The 15,120-nt window shown below is 33.3% G+C and overlaps 1 protein-coding gene across 1 annotated transcript in view; it reads left to right on the top strand.

Moving 5' to 3' along the window:
- Window positions 1-13,557, top strand: part of LOC123538963 (multiple epidermal growth factor-like domains protein 10) — a 51,469-nt gene extending 37,912 nt beyond the window's left edge. Inside the window, exon 5 of the mRNA XM_053530141.1 lies at window positions 12,252-13,557. Coding sequence (XP_053386116.1) covers window positions 12,252-12,277 — 26 coding nt within the window. The 3' untranslated portion in view covers window positions 12,278-13,557. The remainder of the gene's footprint in view (window positions 1-12,251) is intronic.
- Window positions 13,558-15,120: the final 1,563 nt, after the last annotated feature.

Raw genomic sequence — 15,120 nt, 5'->3', positions numbered from 1 at the left:
TACAATGTAGTAGATGAATCAAGTTATACAGTTTCCCAAATAGCTACATCAGCGATCATTTCATTAGGAAGTGTTCATGAAATTCTGACTAACCATTTGAAATTTAGAAGGTGTATGTATGGTGGGTACCCCAACTTTTGACCAAAATTCCAAAGGGTGCAATACTGCAAAAACAACTTATAAATCTATAAAAAAAATCAGATGAAAAGGGGTTTGTGAACTTCTCATAGGAGACTGGACATAGGTATATTATTTAGAACCTCAAAGGTGGATATAAAACAAAGAGTTGCTTAGGAAATAGCAAGAACGACCAGTTATCGCAAAAGAACTCAAAATTTCAAACAGGTTCTTTAAACACTTTTCTTCAATTCCGCAAATACCCAGTGTACCCGGCAGATATATTACTAAAAAGTGTTTTGGGACAAGGTTCTAAACTCAATTGGAAAACTACATTTAACGTCGCCCACAAAATTGTTAACGGGGCACCTGCCTTATTCATGACTATGCATCTGCACACGAGAGCAATATTGTATAGCAGTCTTTACAGGACCAGCAAGTCAAGCAATTGCCACACCCTCATATATGCTCGACCTAGAAAACAATGCTGTCTGTGCGTCGCTACAACTCTAGAAGCGTCCTTCGTGTATCAGTATCTGCATACTATACCAAGGGTAGACTACTCTGCAGCTTTCAGACCCGATAGAAAAGTGCGTTTCTAATAAGGGTCAATACTTTGAGGAACTGGTGTAAGCAATATGCTCAAATACGGATTTTTTTTTCAGGAATTCCCCTTGTTCCAAGTATGTCATGCTTGAATGATTTATAGTTCAATCATTCATTCTATCCAATGACAAGCAAGTGATTTTCAAGACAAAGGACATTCTTATTTTCATATTATAACATAACGGAGAAAATTGAATCTCTCTTTAAAGGACACATTGAACGTACAAACGAAACGAGACCCAAGCACCATAAACAGGTGATTTATTCTGTATCATTGAGATTTTCATTTATGCGTACAACGTACTATAAATGAAAACACTCATAAGTGCATTTAAATGAGAATTGTCAATCCTAACTAATCGAGTGTAGGTGCCGTAAACACATTCATTTGTAATTTTCAACATTTATCATCTGATTTTGTTTAAATGAGACAAAATGGTAAATTAAGTGTTGTTTTTTTTTGGTCAAAATTCTTAAAACAATTATTCACACAGATTTAATTAATTTACGTATAATAACGCCAACTTCAATCCATATTCTTTTGCTTTATTTACCAGAAACAAAGTTAAAATCAACACTCGTATATAAACAGATTTTTGTCCTATTAGAAAAATATATCTGGTTAGGTAATTTCGTGTTATTTAAGATCTTTCAGTTTAACACTCCATTTCTAGAACATATTTCTCTAACTGTATTCTGTTTAACTAACATCAAAATGTACTATGGGGAATTTTGTTTACCACATTCAAAACACAATTTAATTGTATTTCGAAGCAATTTTGCACAGTTGTCTTAAACAAACTCAAGCCAAGCGGAATAGTTGTAAGAAATCATCTTCAAAAGCTGACTGATTAATTGCTTATCAAACGTACTAAACTGTGTAATAATTTGTATCAGAACCCTATCACTTATATTAAAAAGTTACACTAACATTGTTCTTACAGAAAAAAACGTCATAAACATTATAACCTATTTCGTCAAAAGTGTTATATACATTTTTGCTACACAGCATTCCTAGTCGCCAGATATGTTTCTGTTTACAAAAAAAATACCTACGCAAATATTTTCCTTAACTTATAAACTCGATGAGGATTGTTCCTAAATACGATGCCAGTGGCAGTGGCAGTTTAATCGGAGACCTTCAGTTCGGATATTTCTATGTTAGACAGCAGACTGAGTCACTGTTTATTATTGCACACCCTTGAATAACATAGATTGATCAAATAATCTTGCATCAGGATACAAGATACACTTTCAAAGTAAAGATATTCACCTCCTCACTCCCGCACACGACCAAAACGAGGGTTTATTTGTAATATGTCCCCTCATTATCGTGTCGAGTTCACTTAATTCGATTAATCATTTAGGAAAAGTCTTATAAACTCTTCATCAAAAATGTCATTATGTAATTGATATCATTTTTTATCCAAACAGGAAGTACAGAGACTTCAGTTTCCCTTATCAACTGATGTGCGTGTTTTAAAGGTTCTCCTTTTCAGATCAATGAATAAAATCTTTGTATTTAAAGCAAGGAAGTTAAAAAATATTAGCTGTTTAATTTAGACCTAAGGTAAGACTTGAATTTCATTACCTCTTATGAAAAGTCTTGCTTCATCGCGTTCTGTGTATAGATGATATTAACTATCACAACAACAGTAAGAGCTCCCTAATGCCTAATTTTGCAATAGAAATGTGTTTCAATATAATACGCGTCATAAAATGATGACCTTCTGTATTGCTAGCCACATTGAAGTTTTGTTCTAGATGAGATAAATTTGGTCAGATTATCTTGTACGCATTTGTTGATGGTGACGTTCACGATCTTCCTAGGTCAGGTAGACCTCGTGCACCTAGCTAACGGGATAACCATGCCAGTTTTAGTAGTTTTGGGACCACCGATTCAATCCAATGTATTTGTAAAATAGACGAAAGCTTAACAGGAGCTGTCACTATTAGTGACAAATGCCACCGAAGCGTTCCAAAGAATGCTACAGTTGTCTGCGCAAAATATGCCAGAAAAGTTTGGGTATGAATCATTTTGTAACCTTGATCCCGACCTGAGAGACCCGTGTTATACGCGCGACACAACTTCTCAATATTGTTAACAGTTGTGTCAAATTATTTTCAAATTTAAATGGCAGAGTTATGGACCAGACAATAAACAGACCATGTTTACTTTGACTTCTAAGTTTGACCATGACCTTGGAGCTAGGGATTTGGTATGACGCATGACACGTCATCTCATTATAGAGAACATTTATGCCAATTAATTTTAAAATCCCTTCATCGATGGCAGAGTTATGGACCGGATAAGAAACAGACCATGTCAACCTTTAAACCTCTAAGTGTGACCTTGACCTTAGAGATATGGGTCTAAATCTTGCGCATGACACATCGTCTTATTATGGTAAACATTTTTGCCAAGTTATTTTAAAATTGCTTCATGGATGGCAGAGTTATTGACCAGACACGAAACAGACCCTGTTAACCTTCGACCTCTAAGTGTGACGTTGACCTTGGAGCTAGGGGTCTGGGTCTTGCGCATGACACGTCGTCTCATTATTGTGAACATTTATGCTATGTTATTTCAAAATCCCTTTATGGATCGCAGAGTTACAGCCCAAGAATTTACACGGGAAGCACGGACACACATACGGACGGACAGTGCGTATCTTCGGGGGCATACAAATCAATATAATAAAAAGATTCTTCTGAAACGTTGAATGCAAAAACAAACAGTAAAGCTAAATAATGGCGGAATCAGTTTGTGCTATAGGGCGTGTGAAGTGCTGCCTATTTTCATGTCCGTTTTCAGGAAAGGATCAAATGTCAATCTCAGTTCTCAGTTCTCATATGTATCTGATGAACTGATGAAAAATGCAAATATATCATGCTTTCTTCCATATTTGAGAATGTTCTACTAGATGTACAAGCTGCTCCCGTTCAACTTGCTTGGGCTTTGAATGGTCATACTAATTATACTATACGCAAACATTGTAATGGTTCAAGTCTATGTCATGTTTCATTTCTATCAGTTTCATACATATAAATGATTTTGTTCACTGTGTGGAATGTTCGCATGAAGCCATCTGTTTTAATTACTGTGTTTCTCACGGCTCCAATCAGTACAAAATCCATGACTCTTTGGTTTGCACAGATACAGATTCAGTGGTGATATAGGCATACCAAATACCAACAATTGATCTAAGGAATGTTCTATTTATTGTGGTGACGATGGAATATGTCTTTGTGGCTACAGTGTAGGAGTGACTGATAACATCTGGCATCCGAGAAAGGTAACATTGGCAGTTGTTTAAGTTGCAAAGCTGATTATTACACAGCCAGTTGCAACCTTGTATTATATACCATAAAAGTTAAGATCAATAAATGTCATATATATGTTTATATGTATACAAAAGTGGAAGTCTTGAAATATTGCATTTGACAACACGTATTTGAAACAGTTGATTTTCAGATATTTTAACATTGTGTCTGAAAAGAAGAATTGATACCTTGTTTGCTCGTTACATATGAGGGTTATTAAAAGACCATGATGTATCAGTTATGGACGTGAGTCATTGCTATAGAAGAAGAAGAAAAAACTTGTAAAGTTTTATACAAGAAATATAGCATATTAATTAGAAATGAATAGACGTGAATAAAAATTATTAAATGTTCCTACAGCGAACGGCAAATATGTACATGATCTAACTTCATTACATATCATTTTAATTGGACGCGTACTGCTACTTTCACACGTCATGCAGAAATGAGGAAGGATGGGATTTTTAAGGAATTGATGGTGGTAAGATAAAAAACCTATTCCTAAATTGATATAATACTCATGGACACCTGTAATATTCAGTACTTTGTGGATAAGCATGTAGTACTATGAATGTAATAAGAAAACAGATGTCTTCGTGAAAGAACATACAAACCAAAATATTAAGCTTTTATATAAAGAAAAGCAGGTTTTGTACAATACCAGTGTAACAAAAAATGTTGTACTGCTGAGGTTTTCGTTCTAACGTGCCAGGTTTGCTTAAACAGGTAAAACTTTAACGCTCCGTGATCTCAACTCGGGATCGACGCCATCTTTCTCATTGATAAAAATGTAAATAAAAATATCTGAGTGGGATTAGCATTGCAAGGGCATAACATGACATTGTACGAATGAATACCTTAGTACAGGTATCAAAGATGCTACACTTGTCTGGTGGGTTACCTACTTAACGTCGATCACTTGAAATTGCTCTTAAAAAAGTGATAATTTTAGTTTATTTATGTGGTTTTTAATTGTTTCACGACTTCTCGGGGATTCACTGCAAAAAGTATTACTGCGCCGGACGAACGGTAACTCTAATCATACAACGGGAAACAAGATCAATGTTTATAATTTCTTATCAAATAATGAATCCTATTCAGATAATTAGTCTTCAATATCTGTAAATTAATGATTCCAATGGACATTTATCATAAAATATTACTTACAGCGGACTATTTTCCTAATCGAAGTCTTTTCCGCTTTCAGTTGTGAGGCACTTCCGTTATAATTTTTATAATTTTTGACAACAATGAATTAATAAAGTCGCATACAAATTGACTGCTACTCAGATCAGTGTAAGTGAAGTTGTTAATACATCATTCTACATTTTTATTACCTTAGGAGATAAAGTTTTCCTTGAACTGCTTTATCAATTAATTACGTTTAGATGGTATTGCATTTACAACTTGTCTGACCCCTAATTTTTACGTGAAAGACAGCAGTCTCGTGAAACACATGGAAACATAGAAATGAAAAGTACGGTGCAAAATTCGAGTACACATTTTAAATGGTATAAAAGTGAAGATAATTGTATTTTTGTCGAGTATGATCATTGGCATTCCTGTTGTTTAATTAGTAAGTTTTGTTTATGAGGTTTGAAAGTTATTTTGCACGTATTGATATTGATTTGATCTCTCAGCCAATTTAAAGATTTTTAAGAAAATATATATTTTCAAAAGTTTGTTGAATGTGTTTTGATATTTATGTGCATTTTATTTCGTGAATACCAAGTTGAAAATTGATAATGGAATCATTTTTATGCCCTTATTGCAAGCAACTCGCCTTTTGTAACAATAATTGTTTAATGCACTAAAGGGAATATACTCTTTTAGTTTTAGAGTGTGGCCTTCCTTGACCACCATATCTTTTCATATGTACTACTTTGTAAACAAACTAAATACTGCGTTTTAGCTTAGGTATGCAAAATGAAAATAAAGATAGTGAACTTATTTCACTTTTGTCTTCAAATTATAATCTGTAGGATATTGATGAATGTTTGGACAAGATAAAGCGCTATTAATTTCACACAAAACATTATTAATTGTTGACTTTGAATGTACACAGTGAGTCCTATGTAATTAAACAATAACTTCCTTATTTGAGATTTTTCATCTTTATTTTAGTGAGCATTCCTTTGTGTACTAATAACAGTTGAAACAGTATCCATTTCATGTACCAAAACTTTGTACTTTTTTGCAGATAAATTTTATCATACCCAACCCACTTTTTTCTACTTTCAGAGTCTGCGTCCCCTTAAATGTGTGATCACATAATTTAATGTATGTGGCAATTTATGAAAAGTTGAAATTTTACTTCAAATCAAACAGATAAATGTAAGATATATTAGAAACCATATAACGTAAGACGGTTATAATGTTTATCGGTCCCAGATCATCACAATGTATTTCGCAACCAAAGACGTTCACATGGCAACCATAGAAAAATGCACCATATTGTCAATCATAAAGTTTCATAAAAGCGTAATAGTATGTGAAATGACCTTTCATCTAAGTCCGGAATGCCTCTCACTCGTTGTTTTTAATTTTTAATCGTACTGGTGGTTTATCTGTTGATGTGATGGACCAACTTGCTAATGCATTCAGAAAGCAATAAATGTAAATTAAAATCCCTTTCCAGAAAAACCATGTACTAATTTTATATGTATTGAAATATTAAAAAACATCAATCGCTGTTTATTGGCCTGTACAGGACAGGACATTCTTTTAGCGCTATTTACTTTGCTGATTGTTTGAGTGAGATTTACCAACAAGAAGATCTGATGTTACCAATTTGTAAGTGCTAGACGATTTCTAGGGTTCGATGTTTATCTCTGCCTGAACTATTTTGTCGTTTCACTCAATTGTTTATAAAGATAATATAGATCTATTTACCCTACCAATTCAAGCGTACCCATTACCGCAGCCATCTATACACTTGTGTGTTATATGATACCTATTCTAAAAGGAAGTTTTAAATATGTTCTCAAGTGGTGAACGCTTGTAAGTCCAGTAAATATAGCGTTTACTTTAAAGGTTTTCCTTCAGCAGTTGAAAATCATGGTTTTAGATTAAATAACTTGGATCTAGCACAGGTAGGAACATGCTATTGTTGATATCCAAGAAATGCTTTTATTTCTCATTTACTTTAAATCGTTAGTATTATTTAGGTAAATGTATCTTGCTCACTGAATCTGTAACTAAAGTTAGTGTGTTTTATGATTCTAACTTTTAAAGTTTAAACTGAGACTGTATGAATGCTTACTTACGTCTATAGGTAAATGAAATTGTGTATAAATCCCGCACGATAACTCAGACGATAACATGTTTGATAATTATGATTTTTCTTCCTTAAAGCGTTTCAATACAGAAAATATTTTTGTATAACATTACAGTATGCAGTTATTTTCATTGACAACCATTTTGAGTTCAACGATGCATGAGAACCATAACAATCAAACAATAATATAAGCATGCTGTCGCTTAAATTATAGTGCGGGAGTAGTACAGATTTTACGTAGTATGTGCATGTATCGTAGTATAGCAGATATTGTCAAAGCCCATTATTTTCTATATTTTAGAGTACAACATTGGATAATGGCCCTCAGCTTAAGTACAGTAGTATTACTTGTGGCATTTTCCACAGATACTGTTCTGACTGGTGAGTTAACTTTTGCTACAAATGACAGTTTAGCATTTTATTTTTGAGTTTATAAACACGGAGAAGGAAGCAAATGTCTGTATTGTGTCCCTTATTTAAGTACGAACTTTGCTTTTTATGAGACAACGGAAAAGGGCAAACGCAATTGGGAATTGTCATAAAGTGTATTTGAACGTTTAAATCAAATCACTCAGATAAGAATACTATTCATGAATAATGATTATACAACTATCTTATATATTTTGTTTGTTTGTCTTAAAATAGCATGTAATATCTTTATTGATAGTATTGATAAACAAATTCATTTTGCACGCTTTACAAGTCACGATAGAAATTCAAACCATGTTCATACATATTAAGTGGTTTATGAATATCATTAATTTATATATTTTAAAAATTCCAATCTATCTTTAGAATGTTCTGTTGGTTGCACTTCCTGTTCCGATTCAACATGCTTGAAATGCGAATCATCATATTATTTATCCATTGGCTTCTGTACTCCATGCCCCGGAGACTGCAGCAGTTGTAACGGATATGATGACTGTCCTTCGTGCAAACCAGGTACATATGGTTCAGATGTTCAATGTCGGCGCAACTGCGCAGAAAGTTGTCATAATAAAGAATGCCAATCGGACACTGGCTATTGTGTTCAGTGTAAACCTGGACTGTACGGCTTACAGTGTCAACATAATTGTAGCTTCTGTGAGGGTAATATTTGTGATTTACGTAGATGCACCAGTGGATGTAAACAAGGATATTTCGAGTACCAAACTGAGTTTGGAACAATTTGTCAGACATGTCCGACAAATTGTAGATATTGTAATGACACAAGAACATGTCGTGTTTGTAATGACGGTTTCCATTTGTATCAGTTTCATTCAAATGGAAAAGTGTTTGTTCACTGTATAAGTTGCTCATTAGGATCAAACTGTTCAAATTATTGTGCTATTCATAACTGCAAACAGTGCAAAATCCAGGATGACGCGTTGGTATGCACAGATTGCCCTCAAGGATCTACATTTAATGGTAGCATATGCATATCGAATACAAAAAGATGTTCTGAAGAATGTTCTTCTTATTGTGATGACGATGGGATATGCTTAGGAAGTTGCTATGCTGGATGGACTGGTGAAAGATGTTCTGACCAGTGTTCAGATAAATGTATGACATGCGACAAAAGTAATAGGGAGATTTGTCAACAGTGTAAAGGTGACTTTTACACTGTAAATTGTAATACAGTTTGCAATCCGTCATGTACCACAGAAGAAGGCAAACAAACATGTAGCTTAAATGATGGATATTGTTTAAATGGATGTGAACACAATTTTTGGGGTCCTGTTTGCGATCAGTTTTGTTCTAGCGGTTGTATTAATAACAGTTTATCAGCAATATGCGAGAGAAGCAACGGGACATGTAAACATGGATGTAAGAACGGAAGCAGTGGAGACAAATGCGATATGATTGTTGCTACGAGCAAAACAACGATAGTGTCTGAAGGTACAGGCAAAACAACGAAAGTGTCTGAAGGTAATTATATTATAAGCAAACGAGCATACAATTTATTTCAGGAAGTTCATTCATGTAAATACACTTTACTAGTTTAATTGCGTAAAAACACACTATTTTTTTGCATATATCTTACAGAATGTATCTGATACAATATCAACACAATATTTCTTAACAATACATTTAATCATTCCTTACAGAACATTTATTTATACTGGAAGCTGTTCTGTATAGGTATCAATGAAATTAGCCTACTTTATTCGTAGCTACTTTTAAGAAGATAACAATGATCATGTTATATGTCTTAATACTTCTGTTTTCTTTTGAAAATACAAATAATAGTAAGAAATGAGAAAACATTTTGAAACCAACATTTATATCATAGAAGCAACGAAAACGCAAACACAAGTATCTACCCAGTATGACAGTAGAGAAAATGGTGACCACACAAGCGTTTTCATTGGAGGCTTTTTTCGGGTGTAGGAGTATCTATAGCTGTTGTGGGAACTACAGTTGCATTATATAAACTAAGGAGACGGTAAAGTTTAGACATTTTGAATTCGAAATGCAAAACATATTCAGATTTCTAATGTTTATACTCATCCACAGTCAACTTGTAAGAAATACGCCAAATTTACTCTTGCAAATATTTGTCGTTATTTATTCAGCACGTGTAACACGTTCATGTAATTTTAAACGTTATTGGAAATAAAATAATGAAATATTGCATTCTTTCCGTGGAACTTTTAGTTTCAGGGTTTCAGTTATTTTCCTTAGTCTGGACCGTTTCTCTGGCAAATTTGTTATCAGTTTATCCATTTTTGAGTAACCTTATATAAGTATGTTTACAATGGTTTTTAGCTCACCTGAGCACGAAGTGCTTAAGGTGAGCTATTGTGACCGGTCAATTTCCGGCGTCGTCAGTCGTCCGTCAACATTTGCCTTGTAAACACTCTAGAGGCCACAGTTGCGATCCAATCTTTATGAAACTTGGTTAAAATATTTGTTTTAAAGATGTCTAGACCAAGTTTGAAACTGGGCTATGTGAGGTCAAAACTAGGTCAGTAGGCAAGATCAAAGGAAAGTCTTGTTAACACTCTAAAGTCGACAGATTAAAAACTCAAGAGAATTGGTCAGAATGTTTGTCGTTTTCTTAACGACTTATAAGTCAAGTTCGAATCTAGGTTATGTGGGTTCAAAAACTAGGTCACACCGTCAAATAAAAGAAAAAAAGCAGTGTGTGTGCAATAGGGGCTGCAGTTTCCATTTGATGTGCATGAAACTTAATCAGAATGTTTTTCTCCATAAGATCTCGTTAGAGTTTTTATCTGGGTCACGTGGGGTCAAAACGTAGATCACATGATCAAATCAAATACAAAACATGTTTACACTCTAGGGGCCACATATTTGATTCTATCTTCATACAACTTGTCAGAATATATGTTATTATGAAGTCATGAATGATTTTGAATCTATGTCATGTGTAGTCAAAAACAAGGTCACTATGTCAAATCAAAGGAAAATCTTGTTTACGCTCTAGAGGCCATTTTTTTGCTCCAATATTCCCGAAACTTTGTCAGAACGTTTGTTCTAATAGAATCTTTGACAAGTTTTAATCTAGGACATTTGGTGTCAAATCTATGTCACTACATCAAATAAAAAAGTGCTTGTTTACACTCAAGAGGCCACATTTTTGGTCCAATCTTAATGAAAATTGGTCAGAATATTTGTCTCCATAAAATCACTACGTCAAACATGTTTACACTGTTATGGTGTGTTACTCAGGTGAGCGACCTAGGGTCATCTTGGCCCTCTTGTTTAAATAATCTGTAACATTTATCATATGATATTTTTGTTGACCCTTAGTTAAGTATACCGCAAGTTACGCTAATGTTTCGTTTTACAATAGCACACAATTCTAAAAAAAATGTTCCATAAACAATTGTAGATTTTTAAGATGATTTTTGATAAATACGTGCGCTGTAGTAAAACATGGCAAATACTTTGTCATCATTTTTGTGGTGGCCAAAAACGGTCCAATCCTAAGTACCCTTTTCAGTAATATATAAAAACCTGATACATATTGTATGTAATTTTTTATTTCAATTCAAGCATGGAACATATCTGTATGCGGCTAGATTTGATCTAACGTAATATAAACATAGTATACTTCATAAAACAATTCTTCTTTCAGAACGCGTCAAGATTTAAAATCCAAAATGTAATATTTTTTCCGTTTAACAACAGGTATATTGCAAAGAAGTTAAAATCATGTCAATAGTCAAACAAGACTGTTGAGATCCCAACATATTATAATGAGCATGTTGGTCATACAAGTGAAACTCAAGAAGCGGCTAATGAAACTAATAACTATGAGAGACTCGGCAATACCAGAAACACGGATAATGTTTACAATGGTATGGGAGCTTTTGAATGAATTTAGTAATGAATATTTTCCAACCAGTATATTTTTGTAAGAAATATTGCAGTTATTGTATACCTTGAATGTATCAATGTTTTGAGCGTTTACAACTTCATTATTAAAAGCAAGAAATGCAAAAAGTGCTATTTTGCTTGACAATTAAATATTACACCAAACACAAATATTAAGGCGTTTTAACAGTTACACAAAAAAAATGTTTGTTGGACATATTTTCATTACTTAAAATTACTATTTCAAGTTGAATACATTATATATAGAAATGTCGACAAAAGTTATTGGGGGTGGGGGGGGGGGGGGGGGGCATTTAATTAGAAAGACAGAATGTTGTCTGATAAGACTAATAAACGGAAGCGTATTGTTATAATCATAATTAAGAAAAATGATTGTAATGTGATAAATATCGATAATAATAATAATGATAAAATTGATGATGATAATAATAATAATAATAATAATAACATATTGTGCAAATTGTTTGCAGACTTGCATTAATTAAAAGTCAATGTACCACTTCCATTGACTTAAACAGATTGAAATAATGGAAATGTTTTCACCAATATTGAAGTCGATACTGACATTTACTGTATGTATTTTCAGATTTAGAAACAACAACCGTGCATTAATGTGCCTGGTATCATAGACTCTACTTCAACAGCAAGTGAAAGAGAGGAAGCTTGCCAGTAGGCTACATTAGATCGATGGTATACAAAAGTGCCCGCTCGTGTCTAAAATAATGCCCGGAGGGGCACCTTGACCTTCCTCTACCATCAATAGCTTGAAAGTCGCCATATGACCTATAGTTGTGTTGGTGTAGCATTAAACCCAACTAGGATATTGACAAAAAACCAAGTATTAAAAAAGAAAAGTTGTTCAACGTATATTATTCAACTTTTTCAATTGTTTTCATTATTGTTTTGTTTATATTATCACTGTGCTTAATGTAGTATTCAATATTTTAAACATTTTTATGCTCTGTTATATATTGTACCATATATTCTGAGGATAAGTTTATATCAAATAAGAAAGAAACCAAGCTTCCACTTGTATATAATGGATTTCAAAACTCTACATATTTTTGAAGTTGAGTTTAGTCTGTTCCATATCCCCTGTTTGAAATCTTATGTCAATATGTGACATTTATTGTGATGAAAATTGTTTTCATTTTGCTCTAGGTCTATTTTTGTAAAAACTAAATGATAACTTTGTCTGTAAGATGTATTTAAGGAATGCAATAACTCTCCTGACAACGTTAGTACTGTGAACTGCAGTTTGGAAAAGATTTCAATATTTGCCAATGTAGTAAGCAATTTCAGGAATTTTCTCACTCCGAATTACCTAATGCTGCCATTTTTAGGGTAGTGCGAAATTTCTATATAAATATCATGTTACATTTTTTCACTTTGAAATTACATGAAAGAACCACTTATTTACATAGGTTAAAAGAGTCAAACTGCAGAAATATTACCGCAAGACATTGACTCTAAGAAAGCTAAAACCAAGGGTATATTAGTAAAATAAAAGCAAAAGAAATGTTATGTTTGATACCTCTTTGATAGAAATATCAAAATCAAATTAAATACGACTGACTGACGTTTGTTTCTCATGATTCTGCTAACTTGGTATAAGTAAGTCAGATAAAACTATCACAGTCATGTTAAATGATATACGTCTAGCACGAATTTGCTTCATGAAATCATCTACTAAATATTTTTGTAACCTTTCTTTTCAGCCATGGGCTAGTTTGATTTTAAAAGATTTAGAACTTATGTCAAATGTTAAACAAAATTATTTCTTCCAATGGCGTTATCTGCTATACGTTGTTTAATATAGAAGATATCTTTGTTTATTATGTTAAAAGAACCTTCTGTGGAATCCGGAAATAATAAGCATTTCTGTTCCTCTTTGTTTTCGTTTTTTCATTTAAGATTATTTACCTTGTTTTAGGTAACACGCATAACATGAATCTGCATGCTTAAAACTATAAATTCCTGATTTAAGAATTTTTTAACAGATAGATTATTTCAATAAACTTTTTAGTTTATTGTTTATAACTTGTGGAATAAGACGATATAATACGCAATGATTTTCCTACGGCCTTCCAAATATGATCACGACGGAAGCTGTATATCATTACGAAAATTTGAGCGTCTGTGTTTGTGAAGTGTGACTACCGCTCGTGAAACTCGTATTCAGATTATTTTTCTCGGATATAAATGTATTCAATTGTCCTTAAGGTGTATCTTTAAAAACTTAAAAGTATAAATCATCGTTTTAGAGTCCGCTTGCTTAGCTCAATAGGGAGAGCGCAGATTTCGGTCAACAGGCTATGTTCTGCGTGACGATTTGATAAAAGACATTGTGTTTGACATCATTCGTTCTCCTACTCTGATTCATGTTGGGAAGTTGGCAGTTACTTGCGGTGAACAGGTATTTACTGGTAAAGAATCCATGAACAACGGTTAGGTTAACTGTCCACCGTCACATAACAAACAAAACAAATAAACTGTTCTGGTGTTCAATAAGGTGATTCCAATTAATTTTGAAAAACTTAGAAATTTATTTTCACTACTTTTGATGTGAAATATGAACAGTATTATCATATATTTATAAAACCATCAAAGGATTACCTCGTAGAGGAAGGTGTTGATCGAGAAGTAGATTTTTAACTTAATGGGCACTTGTTTCTCCCTTTCTCATGAAACCGCTTGTTCATTATTTGAATGTCTTGGTTTGGAACCAGTGTCCAGGCAGGACCAGTTTCCTGACAATTACAATTATAACTTCATTTCGGCATTATTCGTGCAATATTTTGATGCTGTCAATTTTTGATTCTTTATCTATTTGACTTTTCAAGTATTTGTGTAAGACAGCTGATTGACTTCTTTTGCTTGCATAACTTGTTACGTTTAATGTGCATTGTTAGAAAGATTATTAGAGAAACGTAAAACTGTTTTTTATCTCACTGTAGCAGTAAATCCTTTTCAAGATACCTTTCCGGTAACTGGTTTTCCACACAGAGAAAAATACTGGTTAAATGTCCCAATTTGAGCCCTAGGACACCATAATTTTAATAAACGAAAAGAGTTTTGTCCGAAACATATCTGGTAATACATCTATAATGTCTCCCTTCATATTATATAATTTGGGAAACTTGTGTACTCTTCCTGGGTCTGAAAGACACACCAAGACAGCAAAATGTTTTCTATAAAAGAAAAAAAACAAGTTCGTGTTTTCATTTCCAATTCTATTCAGACTTTTTGTAACTCAATGTTGACAACAAAATGAAAAAATGAGGAATAATTATGTATAAAAACAACAGTAAATCTGAAGACACATGCAGACAGCAAAATTTATGATTTTTACGACAATAACGGTAATTTACAGTTTTCACTTCAAAATCTATTCTGGCTCAGCGTTTGCGAAATGGATATTTGCATGGATGTAAATTAATTTAAACTGAGGCCCG

Source organism: Mercenaria mercenaria, chromosome 18 (genome assembly GCF_021730395.1).
Source record: "Mercenaria mercenaria strain notata chromosome 18, MADL_Memer_1, whole genome shotgun sequence".
Taxonomy (NCBI): domain Eukaryota; kingdom Metazoa; phylum Mollusca; class Bivalvia; order Venerida; family Veneridae; genus Mercenaria; species Mercenaria mercenaria.
This window is presented reverse-complemented; position numbering and strand designations above follow the sequence as displayed.